We start from the raw sequence: 24,707 nt of genomic DNA, 5'->3' as shown, positions 1-24,707 counted from the left end.
TGAGAGGAGGCTTACAACCCTATGACCCGTGGTCTAACTCCCCTTTTGTGATAGTGGAGGTTACAGAGGACCACAGCCTGGAACCAGACAGTCATTTATTAGGAGTTTGGAAAGGGCACTGTGTTAACCCTATCACATTTTCAAGGTTGATTAGCTGGAATTCCTCTTTCAATACAACTTTCCCTCTTCCTTTATTTGGAAACTCCGAAGAACAGTTCCCAGAGGTTAAATGGTCGACTGCTTCTCTTTATTTACCTAGGGACTGCTGTGGTGGTGATGGTGGTAATGGTGATGGTGATGATGGTGGTGGTGATGGTATAAGTAGTACTTCTGAAAGTCTGTTGTATACATTAGAAAATTACATCTGTGTCCAAAGTACAAAGCTAACAGCTATTACAACCTGGATGCAAGTACAGCCTGCCCCTGTGAAGTCCCTCATCTTCCATGACCCCAGGTTCTCTTCAAATTCCATTATTTCTGGAAAGACAGGCCACAGGGCTACCCCAGGGCCTGAGGGCCAGAGAAGACGGGATGAGGAGTGCTGGTGGTCATCATGCTGGAAAACGAAGTGTTAGTGAAGTAGAGAAAACTTTCTACTAAAGTAGAAAATACTCATGCAATTAAACATGTTTCTCCTTATTCTTTCTTTACAATTGAGCCTCCAAATAGGATAAGGTTTCCGGCAAGGACTTTTTTTTTTTTTTAAATTTTTAACAAAAATTGTTTCCTAATACCCTCGGGAAAGTGCACACTTTAAACAAACCTGTTATAAATGCACCAGGAGAATGAGACAATTATCACAGCAGCTATGAGGACCAGGAGCCCATGAAGTTTCAGATTTTGAGGGCAATAGCTGCCCTGCTGCTGGCAGACTGACACTCAGACTTGGGTCCCCAGCAACACACAGCATGAGTGAAGTTTCTGCCCAAAAAGCTCAAGATGCCTTCAGAGACCTGAGGAAACCGCCATGGCACCTGCTTCTCTAAACAAGGACTATTGAGCCACAGAACACCACAAATTCATAGCCCTGCAACCCCCATATTTGAAGATAAGAAAACAGAAGGTTAGAGAACAAGGCCATGTATAACAGGAGCAGCCTGAGCCTAGGCCCTGGCTCCTGGACCAAGCCAGCTCCTTCCCACGGCGCCCGCCGGCTGTCCCCCAAGTGGATGTAGGTTGGGGATGTTGTTGTGCGCGGTTTTCTAGATAGGTATCCCTTTTGCAGGTAAAATACACTCAGGTAAAATAAATAATGCTCCAGTCGAATGCCTCCCCTGACCTGGAATCTGTAATGCCTCCTTGTCACATGCCAACTTCTCTCCAACTGCAGACATTAAAAAAATAAAAATAAATTTAAAAAATCAGGCCAGGCACAGTGGCTCACGCCTGTAATCCCAGCACTTTGGGAGGCCAAGGCAGGCAGATCACAAAGTCAGGAGATCAAGACCATCCTGGTTAACATGGTGAAACCCTGTCTCTACTAAAAAAGTATTAAAAAATTAGCCGGGCATGGTGGCGGGCACCTGTAGTCCCAGCTACTCAGGAGGCTGAGGCAGCAGAATGGCGGGAACCCAGGAGGCAGAGCTTGCAGTGAGCGGAGATGTGCCACTGCACTCCAGCCTGGATGACACAGCAAGACTCTGTCTCAAAAAACAAACAAAAAAAATAATAATTAATTTAAAAAAAAAAAAAAAAGAAGCACTTTGGTAAGATGAGGCAGGCAGATCACTTGAGATTCAGGAGTTCAAGACCAGCCCGGTCAACACAGTGAAACCCCGTCTCTACTAAAAATACAGTAATTAGACCAGGCACGGTGGCTCACACCTGTAATCCCAGCACTTTAGGAGGCTGAGGCAGGCAGATTACCTGAGGTCAGGAGTTCAAGACCAGCCTGGCCAACATGGTGAAACCCCATCTCTACTAAAATTACAAAAATTATCCGGGTGTGGTGGCGCACGCATATAATGCCAGCTACTCGGGAGGCTGAGGCATGAGAATCACTTGAACCCAGGAGACGGAGGTTGCAGTGAACCGAGATCACATCACTGTACTCCAGCCTGGGAGACAGAGGAAGACTGTGTCTCAAAAAAAAAAAAAAAAAAATCAGTATTTAATGTTCCCCTTCAGTAATTACTGCTATTTCCTGAACCAATCACACATGGCCACTGCCTTCAAGGGCCCCTCCATATTTAAAATGTGTGACTACTGCTGAAAGAAATCAGAGAAAACACAAGCAAATGGGAAAACATCCCAGGCTCGTGAACTGGAAGAAATGGCCATACTATCCAAAGCAATTTATAGATTCAATGCTATTCCTATCAAACTACCAATATTATTCTTCACAGAATTAGAAAAATACATTGTAAAACTCATACGGAACCAAAAAAGAGCCAAAACAGCCAAAGCAATCCTAAGCAAGAAAGAACAAAGCCAAAGGTATCACATTATTCAACTTCAAACTATGCTACAACGCTAATGTAAGCAAAACAGTACGGTACTGGTAAAGAAACAGACACATAAACCAACTGAACAGAAGAGAAAACAGAAATAAAGCTGCACACTTACAACCATCTGATCTTCGACAAGGCCAACAAAAACAAGCAATGGGGAAAGGACACCTTATGGAATAAATAGTGCTAGGATAACTGGCTAGCCATATGCAGAAGAATGAAACTAGACCCTTACCTTTCACCATATATAAAAACTAACCCAGGATAGATTACAGATTTAAATGTAAGTCCTCAAACTATAAAAATCCTGGAAAAAAACTTAAGAAATACCTTTATCGACACCAGCCTTGGGCAAAGAATTTATGGCGAAGTCCCCAAAAGTAATTGCAACGAAAACAAAAATTGACAAGTGGGAGCTAATAACTAAAGAACTTCTGCATAACAAAATAAACTATCAGCGGAGTAAACAGATATCCTACAGAATGGATGAAAATATTCACAAACTATGCATCCAACAAAGGTTGAATATCCCACACCATAGGTTGAATATCTCACACCAGTCAGAATGGCTATTACTAAAAAGTCAAAAAACAACAGACATTGGCTAGGTTGCAGAGAAAAGAAATGCTTGTACACTGCTGGTGAAAAAGTAAATGAGTTCAGCCACTGTGGAAAGCAGTGTGGAGATTTCTCAAATAACTTAAAACAGAACTACTATTCAACCCAGCAATTCCCTTGTGGGTATATACCCAAAGAAATATAGATCATTATAGCAAAAAGACACACGCACTCATATGTTCATCACCATGCTATTCACAATAGCAAACACATAGAATCAATCTAAGTGACATTAAGCGTTGGCTGGATAAAGAAAATGTGGTACAGGCTGGGTGCAGTGGTTCATGCCTGTAATCCCAACACTTTGAACAGCCAGGGATGGCAGATTACTTGAGGTTAGGAGTTCGAGACCAGCCTGACCAACATGGTGAAACACTGTCCCTGACAAAAATATAAAAGTTAGCCAGGCATAATGGCAGGCACATGTAATCCCAGTTACTCAGAAGGCTAAGGCAGAAGAAACGCTTGAACCCGGGAGGCAGAGGTTGCAGTGAGCCGAGATCGTGCCACCGCACTTCAGCCTGGGCAACAGAGTGAAACTCTGTCTCAAAAAAAATGTGGTGCATATACACCATGGAATACTACAAACCCATAAACAAGAATGAAATCATGTCCTTTGCAGCAACATGGATGGACACAGATGTCATAACCCTAGACAAATTAACACAGGAACAGAAAACCAAACACCACATGTTCTCACATGAGAACATGGGAGGTCAACACTGACCACATGTGAACATAAACATGCGAACAGTAAACACTGGGAAGTGCCCAAGTGAGCAGAGTGGGAGAGGGACGTGGGTTGAAAAACCGCCTATTGGGTACTATGCTCCTTACCTGGGTCCAGCACACCTGGGTAACAATCCTACACTTGTACGCTCTACATCTAAAATAAAAGCTGAAATTTTTAAACAACTTTAAAAACCTTAAAATGAATAAGTAAAACATGTGACTGCTCTAGAATCTGTGCCATAAAAGAAAAGAAATCCCACTCAACCTGATTTTTCTTGTCCGCAGCAGACGTCCAGCCATCAGACTTGGCAGCATTCATTCATTCGAAACATTGCTTACAGGTGCGTCCAGGGACCATACCACAGTATATCAGCGGAAGGTGCCTTTGGTGCGTCCACCCCTGACCCAGCCCACCTGTCACTTTAGGAGGAGAGTCCCCAGCGCAGAGAAATGCAGCAACCCTGAACCACAGATGCAGGTAATGGTCAGGGCTGGTGAGAATCCAGCGCCTGTGAGCCACACACCTGCAGCCCAGGCCTCCTAGCCGGGGTGGGTTTTTAATCATTAGCCAAGGCTTTGTGCTCCTGGGTGGATGTAAGCTGACACCGGGGTTAATATGTTCCCTGCTGTTGACCGTTCACAATTCCCTCCACCTGCAGAGGCGGGACAATAGCTTCAGGAACAGTATCCAACCCACCACTTTCAAATTCCAGCTACAAAGGGAGAGCGCCTGCTTGTGTGAGGCTCACATTGACGGCTGTTTTTTTGTTGTTGTTTTGGTTTTGGTTTTTTTTAACGTGTTGAAGGTTTTTCCCTCTTTCTCAGCAGGTCAGTGAACTGAGACCTGCGGACTCCTGGCTGTGGATGAGAAGTCTGCCTGAAGGGAAGGCCAAGGCTGCCGGGAAGCCTCCTCACTGGGGCTGAGTTCCCAGAAACCCTTTGGAAATAGCTAAAGGCCTGGATGTTATTTTAGGTGTGGGAGGAGACGGTGAAATCAAAGGAAAAGTATGGATCAAAGTTTAGCCTGTGGGGAGAGAGGGTGAGGGTGGGGGTGCCACAACCCACAGGCCTCAGTCCTGGAAGTCTGTGCCCACAGGGTCATGAAGGCCTCACCAGGCAACTGTGCAGATGCCGTGGGGAGCAGCTGGAAACAGAGGCCGGGACCAAGGGCAGGGGCCATCCTGGTAACTATCTCGCCGTCTCTGTCTCTGGGAACTGGGCTGAGCTCTGAAGGGCAGCCATCCTGGGTCCCACTCACCCATGGAGTCGTTCAGGATGGAGTGGAAGGGGGTCTTCCCTTCCAACCTGGGCTCCCAGTGACTTAGGGCCTGACCCCTGCAGGCAGCTCCAGGGCACCCGCGGGCCCTGTCAGCCTTTCCTGGAAGAGTCCTGGGGTGATGGAAACCTCACAATTCTGCCCAATTCGAATGACAGTTTATCACCAGAAGCTCCTCTTTTAAACAAGTTCCACTAACATCTTCTGCTGTTTCTCTGCCCATTCTCAAAGTCTGTTCCATCTGAGCAGGATGCAGCAGTTTGGAGAAGGGGCCTCGGCCAGCCTTTCCCAGGAGCCACCTCCCTCTCGGGTGGCCACTAGGTACCAGCTCCTCGCAGTGCGTGTCTCCACCCAGATGAGGCTGGAGCACCATGGGCCAAAAAGGAGTTCCAGAAATGCCTGAGGAACAACTAATCAATATGAAAGAAGGGAAGGGATGCATCCCATTGTATTAATTTTCTAAGGCTGCTGTAAAGTACTACAAAGTGGGAGGCTTCAAACAAGGCATGTGTTCTCTCTCTCACAGATGCAGGGGCTGGAAGTCTGAAACCAAGGCGGCAGGAGCTCTCTCCCTCTGAGAGCCCAGGGGAGGATCTGTCCCTGCCTCTTCCACCTTCTCAGGCTGCCACAATTGGTAGGGTTCCTTGGCTTGCAGACCCGTGGCTCCAGCCTCTGCCTCTGTCATCACTTGGCTTTCTCCCCGTGTCTGCGTCCTCTCCTCTTCTTACAAGAACCCAGTCATGGAAATCAGGCCCAATCTAACCCAGCATGACCTCATCTCCGTCATCATTCCAAATAAGGTCACATTCAGGGGTTTCAGGTGGACATGAATTTCGGGGGAACACAACTCAACCCCTGTATCTCCCCTACAGATGGTTCTCTGGGTCTGTGAGAAGTAGGGATGCCCTGCTTAGTGTTCCAGGTCGAATATTCTTCTCACTGCACGCTCTTTCCTTACCTGCAGGGCTAGGTGTGAGTGTCACTGGGAAAGGAGCCCACTGGCTTGCCCTTCTTCACTGGTACCCATTGTGTGTGCCCATCAAGAGAAAGGCACGTGCACAGGGAAATAGGGAGACACTTTCAAAGGGGTGAAATGCACAGAAATCTGAGAGCAGTCCAGGACTGTGACCCTAAACTTGCTCCCTGGCAGCTCCCTACACAGGCCTTACAGTTGATTCGCCTAAGCCACTCTCTAGAGGTTGGAGGCGTCTAGACCAGAAGGCGCAGGTGTGCCGTGGGAACAGGAAGCCCTAGCCCACATCTCCGCACATCTTCAGGCTGTCCTACTCCCTCTCACAGCGTAAATCCCGGACACTCCTGTTGGTCTTCACTTGTTCCAAAGCAACAGAGAACCATCCTGCAACACATCCACACCCTCTCAGGGCTGAGGTCATGGGGAGTGATGAGGCAGGACCCTGAGCCATTGCTGTTCAGGACGCAGCAGCTGGGAGATGGGGCTGCGGCTCATCCCCCAACAACGATGCACCCTCCAGAGGGGCACTGGGTGAGAAGGAGAAGGATTCACAGTGCTGGCGCCACCCCTTCCCCACCTTCTGCTGAGCGACCTCACCCGCATCCAGCCCTCCCAATCTGGGTGTGATCACCCACGCAGCCCTCCTCCCACTTGACTGCTCAGCATCCACACCCATTGTCCTCCACGGTGCCCCGCCAATGCCCGAATGCTGCGTGCACAGGCTAACTAAACACCACTCTATGATGACTGAGTGTCAAGGTAAGATCTGGGGAATGCAGTATCAGTTTTTTGTTTGTTTGTTTGTTTATTTGAGACGGAGTCTCGCTCTGTTGCCCAGGCTGGAGTGCAGTGGCGCAATCTCGGTTTACTGCAACCTCCGCCTCCCGGATTCACGCCATTCTCCTGCCTCAGCCTCCCAAGCAGTTGGGACTACAGGCGCCCACCAACACACCCAGCTAATTTTTTGTATTTTTCGTAGAGACGGGGTTTCACCGTGATAGCCGGAATGGTCTCGATCTCCTGACCTCATGATCCGCCCGCCTCGGCCTCCCAAAGTGCTGGGATTACAGGTGTGAGCCACCGCGCCCGGCCCTGTTTGTATTTTTATTTCTGGGTCTCGCCTGACCTTTGCCAAAGCCACAGATGTTGAGTTTGGCTCTTCTGACCAAATGGAACACCTGGACGCTGATCCAACAGGATCCTTGAAACTTTTCTCTCTGCTTCCTGGAGATCAGAGAGATTAAGGAGCAAGGACATTTGTGTATCTCCATTGACCTAATATAACTCAATTTCACTGTGACTCTGGTCAAGTATGTTTGCATGAAGGCTCCTGATGAGACACACAGAATCTGAAAGGGGCAGCGGTGGATCCAGACACCACGTGCATAGGTGATCTTCAGCCGAGACTCTGCTGTGGTGTACAGACCTGTGACTGTGTTTCTTAAGTTTACCGCAGTGGCGGAAACAATCTATAAGCAGGAAATAACCAGTGTCCAATCAAATACCTGGACTTACGGGCCGTGAGGACAAGAAACACATACCAGAAGAAGACTTGCGGGAAGCCTTCTGTGACAACATGCATGCAGAGACCACTGCAAGCTGGGGCCGGCAGAACAGACCCACATAGGTCACCTGGATCCACTGTCCCAGATCATGGGATGCTCAGCTCACTAAGCCCCCCACCCGGTAGTTTACATGTGGAAAGCGTGGGTATTTTGTTTGAAATTTGCTTAATTTTTCTGTAAAATAAAATGGAGATCATTAAAGTGATTTCATTTATCTGAAGCTCCTCCTCATCCATTTGGTCAGCATTCTTTCTGAAAGAATCCAATAGCTTCATGAGACTCCATCACGGCCACTGGGGCAGAGGCAAGGATGGCAGCACATGACCTGCACAGACTTCCTGACAGTCACATCTGTCCTGTCCTTGTGTTGGCTGGTCTTGTTGCTCTGGTCACTTCCTCTGTCTGGCTTTCTGAGTTCAAGCAAAACATACTGAGCAAAGTCTCAACACACGCACACACAACACAAACAAAAAACCACACACACAATGCCACACACAACACACAAAACAGCATACACAAAACACCTTACACACAACACACACAAAGCACCTTATAAACAACACACATCACATACACAAAACACTTCACACACAACACACAAAGCACCACACACAACACATGAACATACACAGCACACACACCTCGCCCAACACACATAACACACACAAAACACCTCACAACACACACAAACCACTTCACACACAACACATACACAAAACACTTCACACAACACATAAACACAACACACACATCTCACACACTACATACACAACACACACACTGCAACACACACAAAACACCTCACACATAATACACACAACACACACAACACAGACATGTACACACACACACCTCACACACAATACACCTGAGCACCACACACAACACACACAGCACAACACACCTCACACACAACACACGACAGACACACCTCACACACAAAACAAACACCTCACACACAACACTTCACACACAGCACACACACACTGCAACATACACAAAAAACACCTCACACACATGTAACACCTCACGCACAATACCACACACAAAACACACATGACACACAACACACACAAAACACTACACACATTGGAACACTCAAAGCACCTCACACTCAACACACAACACACACACCTCACACAACACACATGACAGACAACTCACAAACACACAAAAAACACACCACACACACCTCACGTACAACACACACGCTGCATCACACAACACACAAACACAGCATACACAAAACACCTCACGCCACAGCCCACAGGCACACGCACCTTGCACACACAGCTGTGCAAAGGTGGAGTGTGAGCTCCAGCCTCAGGCTGAAATGTGAGCCCTGCGGTCACCTTGGAGGGAAGCAGCCCGCTGGCCTCAGGTTAGGTGAACCAAGAGAAGCACCGCCCTGATGACTCAGCCACTATTCTTACCCAACCCCTCTTCCGGGGCCACAGACCACAATGGCCAAGGCCAAGCAAGAACAATCACAGCGTGAGAGCAGGCAGCTGGCGCGGGCTCCGGACCTGCCCAGAGCTGGATCAGGCACTGCCCTGAACCCTCCCACACTGGAGGCGGCCACCAGAAGGCGGGGACACCGGCCTCCTTCAAGGACAGTAGCCCCGCTGTAAACAGGCGGCACTTCCCTGGGGCAGGCCAGGCCCTCCCTGGAAGCAGGCTGGCTGTGGGCTGCCCAGGAGGCCGGGGAGCGGGGCGTGGGGTGGGGGGGAGGCGTGGAGTGGGTCCCACACATGGCTTCAGGGTGTCCTAGTGAAGGCTGCCCTGAACCTGAGGGCACCAAGATTTGCTGGTATGAATCAGTTGCTTGCAGAGGGTATGAAGGTAAACACAGGGAGGAAAAAAACAAGGACACTGCCCTTGAACTTCAATCAAAAGCTGTGGGGCCACCATTTGGACCACTGTTAGGCTGCAGCATCGTGAAAAGATCCTGCAAACCTGCACCTACCAAGGACAGACTCTCATGTGCCCTTGTTCTGACCACGGTGGTGCCTCCAAGTCTGCAAATGCGGGATCACAGGAATCATCTACTGTAAGTGTCTGTCATCGATATCCTCACCCTCAGGAAGCAGGGGACACGCTCTGGAACTCATCAGACTGGTTCTCTCCGTCAGGAGAACCAGATCAACAATGAATGGCACACAGCAAAGGCTGTGGGCACCAGAAGAACCGCGCTGCCAAGTCACCTTCACAGGACAACCAAACAGGCTCTTCCCCACACGCCACGTGTCTTCCCTGTGTCACACCAGCACGGAGGATCTAAGCATGCTATTTCATTCGATCCTGGCAGTGACCCCGAGAGGAGCTGGTGGCACCCTCATTTTACAGAAGAGGAAAGTGGAGCCTAGAAAACTGAAAGAACTCCATTCAAGGCCACACAGCTCACTAGTGTCATAGCCGGGATGGGACTCAGCCCAACTCTAGTCCATGCTCACACCTACTACTACATTCTGTGCCTGTGTGTGCATGTGAGCACATGCGTGTACACATACATGTAGACGTACAGAGCAGCTGGACCACAGGCTGTGACTCCACTGTAAGGAGCCCGGCCACCTCTCCCAGCCTTAGGGACAGCAGTTACCTGAGCAATGGTGAAGCATTCTCTCTATGACCCAGCAGACCACAGCCCATGGAAAGGTAAGACACCAACTGTCCCTTTATAGTTCGAAAAGCCAGAGGTCCCAATGAGACTCTGCTTGCCTCCGACATCCCTCCAAAAGCCAGTGCCAATAGCTTGCCTCTGACATCCCTCCAAAATCATTCCGCTTGACCCGTGGAGAGGTGGCGCATGCCCCTGATGCCTCAGTCTACACCCTTCATAATTTCCCTCATCGCACATTTTCTTCCCACCTTCCAGAAAGGCACATGCCAATCATTGTGGTTTCCTTTTTACACTGGCTCCCAGGAAGCTCCAACCCTGTGTCCGTCCATGTAACATCCACTAAGTTGACATTCACAAAGGGAAGTCTGCCTCCCAGCTCCTTTCTCAACAACACTATGTGCCGCTTTTGAGTCCATGAATTAATCTAACCTCATATTCCACTTTTGTAAGCTGCTGCAATAAACAAACAGAAGATTCTGCTACCGGGAATAGGAAAACGAACATCACAGGTGAATAGCCACAGGTTCAATGCACCACCATCACAGAAAATGTTCCTTCTCCGTTGTGTCTTAAATGCCCCGGGGAGCCACAAAGGCACCCTATGCCTGCAGACAAAGGACCCTCACACAGTATAATGTCATTAAGGTGACAGACACCCTTACAGTCCTGTCGTGGGAAGCCAGCAGGCAAGTACCACTGGCATGGTTCATCACCGCCTTCTTTCTGCCCCACCAGGGAATTAGGCCCAAGGGATTCAAAACAATCATGCCCTCAGCCAGTGCAACTCCAGGAATTTTGACAGACCCGGCAGCTCACCTCGATAAAACATGCTGGGATGAAGCTATTCTAGAACCTCTCCAAAGGGGTCACGCCCCTCAGGTTAGCTACAGAGCAAAGGCAGGCGCTGGGGGTGGGTACAGGTGCCAGGTGAACTCCAGGTGTGGGAGGGGCCTCCAGCACAGGACAGAGCAGAAGGGCAGCCAGGTCTGAGGGCAGGTCACAGAGGGCCATGCAGGGGCACTGACACCCCAGAGAACAGAAGCCACTTAGTGTCTGGGTGATGTGGGAGTTTCTTCACTTTTCTGAGCTCCAGCAGGTGAGGGAGGGCAGGGCATCTGAGACAGAATAGGTACTCAATGAATGGTAACAAAGGAAAAAAAAAAAAAAAAACAGCTATCAGGTGACCTGGCCAGGTCCCACAGGGCACAGTGACACCCCAGGTGACATCAGGGATGTCAGTATTATCTGAAAGCAATTTCATGCCCATCCAAAATGCCAGGGATCACAGTGCCAGAAGACTCAGCCCAGACAGGATCAGGAAAGAAGAAAAAGATTCTGTGCTTTCTGCCCTGAGAAGCCACACTGTGCAGGTGGAAACCCTGCCGCCCGAGCTCCACTAAATAGGAGGGTCTGCTTCTACAAGGCCACCCAGCAGGGAGGCAGAAGAGTGCTCAGGCCGGGCTGGGCTGCCACATCCATCCTTCCATTTACTCCTCCACGCCAGGAGGAAGACAGCACTGCCCTGTTCAGGGGAGAAAGCTGCATGCAAAATAAAGATGTGAGGGAACCGGGTGTCTTGGCATCAAAGGCTCACCAACAAATCTGATGGCAAGGGACTGTCTACGAGGTGGGAGAGCCTCAGCTACCACCAGGAAAACAGGTTTCAGCTAGGACCTCGGGACAGGCACACAGCTCTGGGGCCACCGGGGCCTATGACAAACCTGAGGAAATCGGTCACAAACCGCAGCCTGTCAAAACCAAGCATAAAGACACGCCCCCAAGCTCCCCCACACCCCCCGCCACCGCACCCACCCGTAGGGGGTGAGTGCCACAGAAGAATGGAGTGAGAGTGGACCACAGACCTGGGGACACAGCTGAGGCCAGCAAGGATGGCCGGGCAGGCGCCCACCCCGGATGGCCCCACACCACCACATGGGGAGAGCAGCCCAAAAGGCAGGCATTGCCAAGGCCACCCCTGACTGCACGCCCACAGGCTGATCCCTGCCCCAGTTTCAGCTCACAGCCAGGATTCCCACACTTGAGCTGATCAACCTTGCCAGAGGGTTTGTTAAAGCACCGATCACTGGGCTCCAGTGCGAGTTCCTGATTCAGCAGGTCTGGGCTGGGGCCTGAGAATGTGCATTTCTATAGGTGCCCAGGCAATGCTAAGGCTGCAGGTCCAGGGACCACACCTGGAGGCCATCTGGTCAAGGCAATTTGAAAAGGCCACAGAGAGCTTAGTACGGAGTGGACTCACACATGTTCGTCTCAGGGAAATGCACACACACACACACACACATTCACATACACATAAACTCACATACATAATAAACACACACATCCATACATTCACACACAGGTAACAATTACATTATCCACATATACATATACACTCAGATATATTAACAACTACATTCGAAACCTACACACATAACAATTACATACAAGACACATACATTCACATATGTAATATTTATATACATAATATATGCATAGAAACATTCATATTAACAATTACATGACACACATATACACTCACATATAAAGACTACATACCTAATATATATATATTCACATACATAACACTCGTATGTATGGCACATGTATGTATTCATGTGCTGACACATGTATAACACGTACATATTCATTTGTGTGCATATAACAATTACATGTATAACATGCATGCATGTGTTCGTATACCTATAATTACATGCATAACATGCATGTCTATTCATATACATATAACAACTGCATGCATGTGTGTATTCATATACTTAAAACAATTACATACATAATACACACACACACACACACACACACACACACACACACACACACACACAGAGCAGCAAGGGGAGTGGGCAGGAGCCAGGCTGGGCTAGAAGAGCCAGATCGCTTAGCAACCACACCTGTGAAAAGATTAACAGGGAGGCCGTGTCCTGATGCAGGGGGAGGGCCGTGCTCCAGGAGACTGAAGACTCCTCTCTGGGACCCTGGGCTCCAGGGGGCACAGTGACAACATCTAAGCAGCCAGGATGGGGCTCTGGCCTGTCCCGGCTGTTGACAGCCCTGCAACCCGCGTCTTTAGACCCGGCACACGGCTTTAGCCCTCTGGTGCCTCTGATGTCCAGGGCTCTCCAACAAATCTGAGGGCAAGGAACTGTCTGCAAGGTGGGAGAGCCTCAGCTGCCACCAGGAAAACAGGCTTCAGCCAGGGCCTTGGGACAGGCACACAGCTCTGGGACCACCTGGGCTTCAGCCCCGGGCTCCTGGGGCCTGTGACAAGCCTGAGGAAATCGGTCACAAACCGCAGCCTGTCAAAACCAAATGCAAAGACACTCCCCCAAGTCCCCCCACTCCCCCCGCTGCCCCACCCTACCCGCCGTCGGCGGTGAGTGCTACAGAAGAATGGAGTGAGAGTGGATCACAGGCCTGGGGACACAGCTGAGGCCAGCAAGGACGGCCGGGCAGGCGCCCACCCCGGATGGCCTCAGCTCTTGATGCTGCAACATGTTTTTCAAAGTTTCTCAATATTTTAGGTTTCTGAGTGAGATTTTTTTCATGTTCCTATGACCTCAAATGCATACTGTGCTCTTCCAGAAGCAAAGAGACCACACCACGTGACAGCATTAAAAGGAGCATAATAAGGGCACCCTGCCTGTGACCAGGCTTCTGTGACAGGCCTGAGCCCATAGTCCCTCTTCTTTCGTCCGCAGCTAGGTTAGAGAGCACCCCTATGGCCGCTGCGTAAAGGAGAAAACTGAGGCTCAGGTCGGCAGGGGGAGAGGGCAGGGCTCGGCCACTCAAGTGATGAGGTTAGAGAGCCGCCCCCATGCCCAATGGCTTAAGGAGGAAACCAAGGCTCAGGAGGGCAGGGGGCAAGAGCAGAGCCCAGTCACTGCAGCCAGGATCTGATCTCGACTTCATCAGAGCAGGGAAGCTGCCACACAGGCGCCGCTGGCCGAGCCTGGGGAAGGATGTCCTACTGCACCACAAGACAGAGGCAGTTAGCCACTTCCATGTCTGGAGGTCACCAGGCTCACAACCCAGAAGACTGCCAAATCTCCAGCACAACACCCCAGATTCTGTGTATGGTGAAGCTAGGGGGAGCCAGGGGCAGTAAGCCCTGCCCTGCTTGAGAAGTACGGGCAACAGCACACCTGACAGACATCCACGAGGAACCACGGCGCACCTGTTTCCCTACCCCACCGGGGAGGCCGAACCTGCACACACTTCCCCAGCAGCAAGACGCAGCTTCCCATCTCCCTCCCAGGGAGTCGCTTCTGATTTGCAGTGAGAGAAGAGGGTCCTGTGTCCTACTGTCTAGGCACAGTGAGCCTTTCAGTTATCCTGCAAGCCCTCAGAATCCTGCAATAAGCCCTCAGAAACAAAGATTCACCCCCTTAGCTCCAAAGGGTGGAGGCAAATAAAACACCAGGAGGTACCACGACCTTCCAAGGAGCTGCATTTGAAAAGCAGACAGCAATTTAAATTTGCCTAATCACAAGCCAAACAGAAAGGGCTACTGTATTTACAAATCAATCCGATTTGAACACACACACACACACCCAGTATTTGTCAGAGTTGGATGTCAGTCTACAAACCACTACACGACATTGTCCACTGCCACCCGGCGACCCAGGCACCCTCACTCTCCAGGTTTTTATCACTAAGACAACAGACTTGTGCTGTCTTCACTTTATAGCCAAGGAAACTCAGCCTGGGGAGATTCGCTCCGAAGGTAACTATTACTGATAGAAGGCAGCTCCCGCAAAGGCACAGCGGATCTTCTTCTCTAAAAAACCATGCAAATGGCCAGTGCAGCATGGTCAGCCTCCTCAGAGAGAGCCTTGGGAATGAAAGCTACAGGTCAAAGGGAGGGCATGGATCCTAGAGGAAGCCAAAAGATCCCCAAAGAGGGCCCAGCTTCAAGAAAGGACTTAGTCCCACAGGATAGAACAATGGAGCCAAAGAAATGCAAAGGGCTTACCTGTTCCAGTCCGGCTTGCACACCGCAGGGAATCACCACCTTTCAAAGACAGAAGAAACAGATAAGCAAACGGATTCTCCGGGAAAAAATTAGCATCATAATCAAGCCAGGCTCCCAAAGGCTGAATGAAACTGTCTCTAACCTCACTCCGACCACAAAGCTGTAGCAGATCAAGACTGACAAGATTTAGTTAAGAGAGTCCAGGGGTTTGTTCACTTTTGGAAAGTCCCTGTCCTTTTTGCTAATGTCATGGAAACCATGGGACCTCCCCTTCAAGAAAAATGCAAATCACTCATAGATACAAAATTTAGCCCCTACTTGCACAAAGAACTGGTAGACCTCGAGGATGGAAACTTCCGAGTCGGTCCGTGTTTGGGGAGCTTGGGAGTGGGGCCCAGAGAAGGAGGTGGAAGGCTCTCCCTGGCAGTCTTCAAGCCCCTACTCCTCCCATCCTCACCCAGGGGCATGCATTCTCTACACAAGGGGCCACTTTTTCTAGAACTATTTCTACAAGTAGAACTGAAAAGAGTCTGAATGTGGCAATGTCAGCGTGGTTATTCCATTCGGCACAAGAGATGGGAGAGGAGACTTTGACTCCATCAGAGTCTCTGAAGACCGAGAGCTCCCTGGGAAAGACAAAGAAAGCAAGGGAGGCGAGGCGGCTCAAACAAGGTCAGGAGAGGCAGTTAGTTACAGGCACACGGAGCCACCAGTCCTGCAGGGCAAAGACCCCACCTTGGGAAGGATCGCCACCACTTACTAGCCACGGGACCTTGGCCTTTAATCTCTCCGGGCCTCAGTTTCCACATCTGAAAACTACAGGTAACAATAGTGCCTTCCGGGCAAGGTCACCGTGAGAATTAAGAGACGGCATGTGAGGAGCTCAGAAGAGTGGCTGGCACAGGGCAGGGGCCCCACTCACAGGCACAGAGCTCTCCCTGAGGACAGGGACTAAGGGGGCCAGACTGGCATTATGCTGCTCTGGGGGGCCCCTCAGGAGCCAGGCGCCAGCAAACAGGATTCGGCTCCTGGTGAGTGACCTCACTCCTTAGCTTTCTCCTGGCACTGCCCCCTCCAGATCCCCGGCAACTGCCTTCTCAAAGAGTTTTCTGAAAATGTGCAATGGAAGGAGAATCTTAGAGAATCTCAGAGATCTGACTAATTGTCCTTGTGGTTTGGGGTGGGTGGTGGCATGGCCTTGGCTCTTGCCAGGACAACTATTTATAGCCTCTTGCTTATCTTACGCAGTCCGGTCCTTAGGGAGTATGTGACACATGGTCGTTCCTGTGTCTGGGACACATGATTACTCCACCAGGGCTCTGACTCAGACGGATGTCTGGGGCAGGGGTCCTCTCTCAGGGCCCCTGGCCCCACCATGAACTAGCTGTCCCCTACACACTCATAGCAGCTGGCCAGCAGGAATACACCTTTTCCATTTGTGTGTCCTCAACTACATGTGTGTACATTAAAGTTTGATGAATGCATGAGAGAATAAGTAAACAAATACATGTAAAGCAAAACAAAACAAAAACGGCTTTGGAAACAGAGGGAGTCACAAACAAAACCTTACAGGATGGTGGAAACAGCCAGACAAGGAGACCCAATGGTTAACAGAGTGGTGTGACTTATCTCCCCCCAAGCATGGTATCTACTCAGCGCACACATGCATCTTGTTGCCTCACTCCACATGTGACATGCAGGCAAGAAATGTGCAAAGAATCAGGGCCCCTGCCTTTCAAACTCACTGTCAGCATTCCTGCAATGGCATATCAAGCGTGACAAAAAGAAATGAGCTATGAAGGCAGGAAAACACAAAGAGGAAACTTAAATGCATATTACTAAGTGAAAGAAGCCACTGTGAAAAGGCCACATACTGTATGATTTCAACTCTGTGACATTCTGGAAAAGGCAAAACTGTGGGACAGTGAAAAGGTCAGTGAAAGGGATTAGAAGGGAGAGAGGAACAGGCAGAGCACAGAGACTCTTTAAGGCCATGAAGCTATTCTGCTTGATACTGTAATGATGGATGCACGTCATTCTGCATTTGTCTAAACCCACAGAATGTACAACACGAGGAGAGAATCCTAATGTAAACGAAGGGCTCTGGTTACTAAGACTGTATCAATATTGGCTAATCAAGTGTAACAAATGTACCACAGGAATGGAAGATGTTTACATATGGAGAGGAAGAAGAGTGTGTCCAATTTTTTTTTTTTTTGAGACGGAGTCTTGTTCTGTTGCCCAGGCTAGAGTGCAGTGGCGTGATCTCAGCTCACTGCAAGCTCCGCCTCCCAGGTTCTCGCCTTTCTCCTGCCTCAGCCTCCCGAGTAGCTGGGACTACAGGCGCCTGCCACCATGCCCGGCTAATTTTTTGTATTTTTAGTAAAGACGGGGTTTCACTGTGTTAGCCAGGATGGTCTCAATCTCCTGACCTCGTGATCCACCTGCCTTGGCCTCCCAAAGTGTTGGGATTACAGGCGTGAGCCACCGCACCCGGCCTGAGTGTGTCCAATTTTTGTATGAATCTAAAACTCCCTTAAAAATAGAATCTATAATACATTTTTAAAATTCATTGTATGGAAGCATGCGTTTGTTGAGACAATGAAAAGAAAAGCCCTGTGCAATGTCAGAAACTTGAGTTTTAAAGACAGCAGTAACTTAAGGATTTCGTCCAAAAGCCAGGTCTGTGTGTTCCCACATTCCTCTATGGCCAGACGGGGTGCAATAACTGCCCAACACCTGGCCTGGCCCCAGGATGTCCTACAGAAAAGGAGAGGTGAGCTGTGTAAGGCGGGACTGCCCGAGTCCCATCTCGCCCCAGATCATCCACGGCTTACATGGCTAAGGGGCTCTGGAATTGGCACGCCCGAACTCCATCCATCACTTGTCCCGCACATTTTCACTGACAGTCTTCTCCTGCCAGGACTTCACTTGGAAAAGAAGAAGACTGGTCCCCAACCCCACAGAGCTTACGGCTCACGTAATAGAAACTGCATAAAATGAATCGTTTCTAAGAAAGTGAGCTGGGGAACAGTGGGGGGTGAGCAGCTCCCAGGTTCTGCAGAGCAAATGGTAGGCAGCCTTGCCCTGAGCCTCCACATTCGCATCCTACTGAACTTAGTCCTCTCTTCCAAGAGAATCGGTCACAGGCCCTACTGTCTGTTCGCATATGTGCTGTTACAAAATACAGACAAAAATGTCTCAGGAAAGACCTTTTGTGAGAGTGGATTTGCAAATAAAAATGCTCATGGAACACCAACCAGAGGGAAGGGGGACATTCTAGAGGCAAAGAATTACCTGTTAATAAAGAGAAAACTCATTGTTTCTCTAAGTGCAAACATCTAATTTAGTAAAAACCATGACCAAGTGAACACGGAGGGCACTTGTTCCTTCAATGTGGCTAAAACCATATTCCAGGACAGGAAGTTCCTGAAGAGACATTGTATTTCCGTCACACTTTTTCTCTCTTATACTAAGGCAGGTAAGCTGACCACAGACAGAACCATGGGACGAGGCGGCCGGGCTGGGGATGCTCACGCCGGCCTGCTCAGCACCAAGGAACCTATGGGGACTGTGCAGCGGTGCGATCAGCTGCTTTTGCTGGACAGTCAGGTGTCACTTGCTGTTCTTCAGCCTTAGCAGAGGCAGAAGCACAGTGCTTCCATGGGCAGAGCTGCATCCCCACCAGAGCGCACACAGCTCTCCACTGAGCCTGCTCTGCTGATCTACAGGCTGCCCCGCCTCCCATGCATCAGGAGGGTATCTCCTGTGGATGGAGCCAGGTAAGGGAGTGAGGCACACCTGCTTGCTCTCCTCACCTCAAACTCCAGCTCTGATCACACATTCCCCAGCACTGTGGGGTTCTTTCACTCTTTTCACTGAATAGAGGGAAGCACTGTGGGTTGGGGCCAACTCCAGGTGGGTTTGGCCTTCCTTGGCACAAAGAAGCTGACACTGCTTTAGCACTTATGTTCTTAACATGCCAGTTTGACTTATACAGAGACAGTGTAGCCACCCAACACTGCAGGGCTGGGAGGGTCCCGGCACACTGCATCCCCTGAGACTGTCCTGCAGATGTTAACCAGGAGCCTCTGAGCTGCGCCTGGCCCCATCAGTGCACCGCCAGCATGACTGGAATGTGTGCGGTGGCATGGCCAAGGGTCTAGGTGGGCACCCACTGGCCTTGCGCTTTGCCTGCTCTGTAACGTGATGCTGAGTGAGCCGCAGGGGCGTGAGAGGATGAGACAAGAACCAGGCAGTCAAGGCGCACTCCCGGGGAGGCCCACGGCTCATCCAATGTGTGGACTCAAATCAGCTAAACATGGAACAGTGCCCCATCTGCAGGTCTTTCTCTGTAGCCCTCACAGTAAGGCCAGAGAGCCCCCACTCTGTGTATGAGAAGCTGCGTCTCAGAGATGGCCAGTGCCAGCCACGGGAACTCTCACAGAGACGACGCCAGCTGCTGCCCCAGCTCCAGACTCCCCTCCTGATAGGAGCTGCGCCCTCTCATAATGAGCAACTCCCTCAGGGGTTAGGGTGACAAGAGGTGACAACAGTGAGACAAAGAAGGGGGCAGAGCAGCTCCCGTTAGCAGCTACAGAAGGCTGGAGAGAAGGCAGTGGGTCATGGGCTGTGGGGCTGTGGGACAAAAGCCATGGGCTGTGGCATCCCCGGGATCCGTCCCTCCCATGGTGGGTGGCGAGGGCCCCTCTATGAAACCTGTTTGAGAGCCTCTTTATGGCCTGCTTTCGGCTATCCTGGGACCTAATCAACTGTTCCCAAGGAAACCACAAACAAACACTGCTGTGCCCGCCCCACACCCGGCTACGTGGGTGCCTGGGTACACAGGCATCAATAACCTTGTCTCCAAACCCGCAGGTCCACAGGACAGAGGGGCAGAGGGGCAAAGGCTGGCCACCACGTCATGACTGTGTCCTTGGGAATGTGAGTGTGTGGGTGAGCATATGTGTGAGTGTGGGTGAGTATGAGTGTGGGTGAGTGTGGGTGTGTGAGTGTGGCTGACTGTATCCATGTGGTGGTGTCTGTGTTTGACTAGGCATATTTTACTGTGGATATCTGAAAATGTATTATTTTGTGTGTAAGTTTGAGAGTGTTGTGAGTTTGCGTATGAGTGGATGAGTCAGTGTTGTGTGCATGGGAGTGTAAAAGTGTGGTGGGTGTGAGCGTGTGTGCTTGTGAGAATGTATGAATGTGCATGTTTGAAACCGTGAGTTTTGTAAGTGTGTCTCTGTGTGTTTCTATGTGCACCTATGCCTCATGTGAGTGTATCGACGTGAGAGTGTGTCTGTGTGTTTCTCTGTGTGTGGGTGTATATCTGTATGTATCTCTGTGTGTTTGTGTGTGTGCACACACAACAAAGCTCAGCCCTGCAGTTCCATCCCCCAAGTGAATGAAAGCACTTCAGCCAACAAGCACATTCTGCCTTAGAAAGTGCTTTCACCCAAGGTGCACCGGTCCCACCACCATCACCCTCAGTGCTGACAGACACAGGGCCTCAGGTGCAGACTTTCCTCAGTAAGGAGTGACATCAACTCTTCAAACCTGAACCAATCCCTCTCTGCTTACTTCTGGGAGATCTAAGTCCTGGGAGAAATGAAGGACAACTCAGTTCTCCTTGTGCTTGATAGACATTGTTTTCCTTTTGATGAACACAATAAAACTCCGAACTCAGCTTTTATTGTTGTTTCTTATTAAATTTCATTTTGTAAACAGCCATATAGAAAGTGACATTTTTCCATCAGATTCTCTAAAACCGTGTGGGTATAACAGATGCACTACATATTCTGTATAAACATACATATCCTGTATAAAGAGAATAAAGGTAAAATTTAATTCTATCTGTTCCACATCATCAAAAATTCCAGTCATGGTGGGTCGCGTGAATCAGCTTCCCAGAACCTCACAGAAACATGAAGTAAGGACTGAAGAGACGCCGGGCGCGGTGGCTCAAGCCTGTAATCCCAGCACTTTGAGAGGCCGAGGTGGGCGGATCACCTGAGGTCAGGAGCTCCAGACTAGCCTGGCCAACATGGCGAAACCCCATCTCTACTAAAAATACAAAACTTAGCAGGGCGTGGTGGCACGTGCCTGTAATCCCAGCTACTCAGGAGGCCGAGGCAGGAGAATTGCTTGAACCAGGAGGTTGCAGTGAGCTGGGATGGTGCCACTGCAATCCAGCCTGAGTGACAGAGCAAGACTCCGTCTCGAAAAAAAAAAAAGGAACTGAAGCGAGCACCCTCAAGTGTCAAGTATGCTTTTACACAAGCAGCCACTACAGGGAAAGCCTGGAGGCTTGGGCTCCTCTAATCGTTTCTTCCTGCTTGTTCTCTAGGTCATTCTGTCCACAGGTGAAGTCTCTACTGTGGTATCAAGCAGGCCTGGGCAAACCTTGCTCATGTCAGGATTCTGGAGGGGAGGATCAGCTCAACAGTACCAACACGCAGTAATGAAACGCGTTCCACAAATGCACACCACCACACACCACCAGCATCCAGGTGCAAAATAAGCGGAAACTGAGTAGAGACAAACGGGCCAGCCACTGACCTTGCCAAACCTTGCAGACAAGGGAGAAAGCAACACACTGAGTGAAGTCAAATACAGAGACATCACCTTATGCACAAGTTCTATCACACATAAAATTACTTTAATCATAATAATTTTAACTCTAAGTTGCAAAGACTCAGAAATGAAGTTTCCTTTTGTTTTATCTTAACCAAAACAACTATTTTTAAAGACACTTCATGATGATGCCAAGATGGCAGTATTTTCTTTCCTAAGTCATAAAAACAGTCAGAGGTAACCTACCTCTGAGGCCCTGAACTAGCCAGGGAAAAACAGATACGGATGCCAAATATTTGCTGACCACCAGGACCTTATGATATAATTGGGGATTGGGACTCTTCTCTAATCTCTACACCAAGTAGCAGCCTGGTTGCAAGGAGGGTGAAGCTTTTACGAAGAGGTACTTCTGTTATATCACAGCTTTGACTTCTTACATTGTATGTTACTGATCAATAAAATAGCAAGATCTTTAATTCACCCATTAGTTAAGATTGAAAACGGATGCATTGTTCATGTGTTTGTATTACCATTATTATCGTCTATTATAAGGGCAGGGTGAGGAGAATAATCACAAAAGGAAAGTCTGCTCATTCCCAGTGCTGACACTGACCCAAGTGTTTTATCTGCTTAGATAACCAACAGTCTTAGCTCGGGTGGGGGGCGGCTGCCGTAACAACATACCACAGAACGCGCAGCTAACACCACAGCCGTTTATCCTCCCGTAGCCCTGGAGGCTAGGAGGCTGAGAAGATGTGGGCAGGGTAGTTCCTCCTGAGGCCTCTCTCCCGGGCCTGCAGATGGCCACCTTCTCCCGTGTCCTCACATAGCTATTCCTTGTGTGTGTCTGTGTCCTGGTCTTTCTAAGGACACCAGTCATACTGGATTAGGCCCACCCTAATGACCCTATGTTAACCTAATTACCTCTTTAAAGACCTTATCTCCAAATCCTGCCACATTCTGAGGTTCTGGGGATTTGGACTTCAACATTTGAATTTGGGGGAATAAAATTCAACCCCCCAGCACTAACAATCAAAGGTCTGATAGGACCGCTGGAGACGTCAGGTCCACACAGAACGTTCTGGGCACACCAACAGGAGCTGGGTCCCCCAGGTGAGGCCGGGGGCTCCTGACAAGCCAAAGGTGGCCTTACTCATCATTCAAGGATGCTCTTCCAATGGTGCCTGGGGACAGGGGGCTCCGTGGAGGGTTGAAGAGAGGCCTAGGGTCAGACTTTCAACACAAGCCTGCAAACAACAGCGTATCTATACAAAGAACGGCAGTACAAAATGAGGACATTCGAGACTTTAATAACTTTCTTTCCTTCCTTCAAGAGCTTGCCCTAACTTTGCTTCTGTGTCTCCTTTGTCAGGCTTGACCCTGGAATCCCTAATTAGGTTCACATTCCTCAGGAAGCTCTGTTATCCCACTAAGCGTTAAAGCCCAATTTGGCCTGCTCTAATCCCCATGAGAAAACACCCGCCCAGCAGACGCAATTAAACCTTCTCAGCCTGCGGGCTAAGAACGGACAGGAGCGGAAGAGAAAGAGAAGGAAAATTCCTGGAATCAGGTCATTATATTTTTCCTTACAGTTAACAGGCAGCTAGTGAAGATCATGTTTGTGGCATAGTAAAAAGAAAAAAGAAAGGCCCAGTCTTCCCCAGTCCTTGGCCTCGGCTTGGTCTCGGCTCTCCTCACCTCTGGGGGTCTCAGTTTCCCTTTTCAATCCAGCTCTATGGAATCTAATAATTTTTAGAGAAAAGAGTTGTGCCCCTATCCCAGATGGGCTTAGCTGAACCTTCCGGAACCTTGTTTTTTATTCCTTTACTTAGGCCGTGTAGCTGTTTAACTTTGGCTACCTTTACCCAGTTGAGGCCCATGGCCCACAAGGCAGGGCCAGGCCTTCCCTGGCCTCAGGCAAACAAGTTACCACTGGTAGGGAATATAGTAGATTTAAAGCAAAAGCACAGTATCCTGCATCCATTATGTCACCATTATTTGTCTCAGATCAGAAATCAAATGTGAACCTATTGTTGGAACAATGTCCAGGGGCTTCTCAAAGTGGCTGAAAAGTACACTTTCAGGATCACTTGCATGCTGTAGACACAAGTCCCAGCAAAGGGCACAGGACAGGATCGCTCGGGGGCCTGAACGCTTTCCTGCAGTGAGTCTGTCTTACAAGACCAGGGCTGAGCAGAGAGGCCAAGCATCTCATGGTGCAGCAGAGGCCCACAGAGGCAGAATCAGCGTCTACAGACCCCCGAAGGCCGACACTTACCACAGTCCTAGGCCTTATCTTTTTAAAAAGAGAAAGAGGACATCTGGTGATTGAAAAAAATGCTAGTGGCTTGCAAAAGAACAGGAAGAAAAACTCATAAATCATAAATCCAACTTAACTGCAGAAAGATTAAAAGGTAGTACTGAGTTGTTGAACAGTCTCTTTATTGGAGCATTATAATATCAAGGGCCAAGATTTCACTGCATCAACATTACTGGATCCATTTCCACAAGGAAAATCCGGGTCCCAACTCATGCACTCCTCACCAGCTACATCTGATCAGCCTACAATTCTCACCAGCCATCTATAATTAATAATAAAGTAATAAAGTACTGACACTGACATTTGTGAGCAATTTACATTTTAATTAATTAGAAGAGATTGATGATTACCTCTACAATAATATCCCTGCATTCTATAGTCTGAATTAGTTTAGTAGGTTGTGTTTTCAAAGACGGTGGCATCACACAAGGTCTTCTGTAAAGGAATTCTGCCATTCCTCCATCAAGAGGTAGAGTCTGTCCCTGCTCCTCTTGAATCTGGGCTCATCCTGGGTTTGCCCTGTGGCCTGCTGTGAGCAGTGGAATATGGCAGAACTCCGAAGCCTGGCCTTAGGCAGCTGCAGT

General features: G+C 49.4%; 1 protein-coding gene and 1 long non-coding RNA gene across 30 annotated transcripts in view; one reads left to right on the top strand and one right to left on the bottom strand.

Moving 5' to 3' along the window:
• Positions 1–24,707, bottom strand: part of TNS3 (tensin 3) — a 309,070-nt gene that overhangs the window by 188,563 nt on the left and 95,800 nt on the right. For 22 of the 29 annotated variants that reach the window (XM_005549633.4, XM_074035041.1, XM_065541982.2 and 19 more), the window contains one exon: positions 15,225–15,263. The exons of 3 other annotated variants lie outside the window; for them this stretch is intronic. In XM_005549633.4, the coding sequence (XP_005549690.3) occupies positions 15,225–15,263 (39 nt within the window). Of the gene's footprint in view, positions 1–4,065; positions 4,314–15,224; positions 15,264–15,366; positions 15,403–24,707 lie in introns of those variants that run through there. 4 more of the 29 variants (XM_015447447.4, XM_045389104.3, XM_005549635.5 and 1 more) reach the window with 3 other exon arrangements.
• On the top strand, positions 6,227–7,815 carry LOC135970151 (uncharacterized). Its single transcript, XR_010585671.2, has 2 exons — positions 6,227–6,808; positions 7,029–7,815. It is a non-coding gene; the product is annotated as an uncharacterized lncRNA (long non-coding RNA).

This window comes from Macaca fascicularis, chromosome 3 (assembly GCF_037993035.2).
Source record: "Macaca fascicularis isolate 582-1 chromosome 3, T2T-MFA8v1.1".
NCBI lineage: Eukaryota > Metazoa > Chordata > Mammalia > Primates > Cercopithecidae > Macaca > Macaca fascicularis.
Note: the sequence above shows the minus strand (reverse complement) of the source record. Positions and strands in the feature narration are given on the sequence as shown.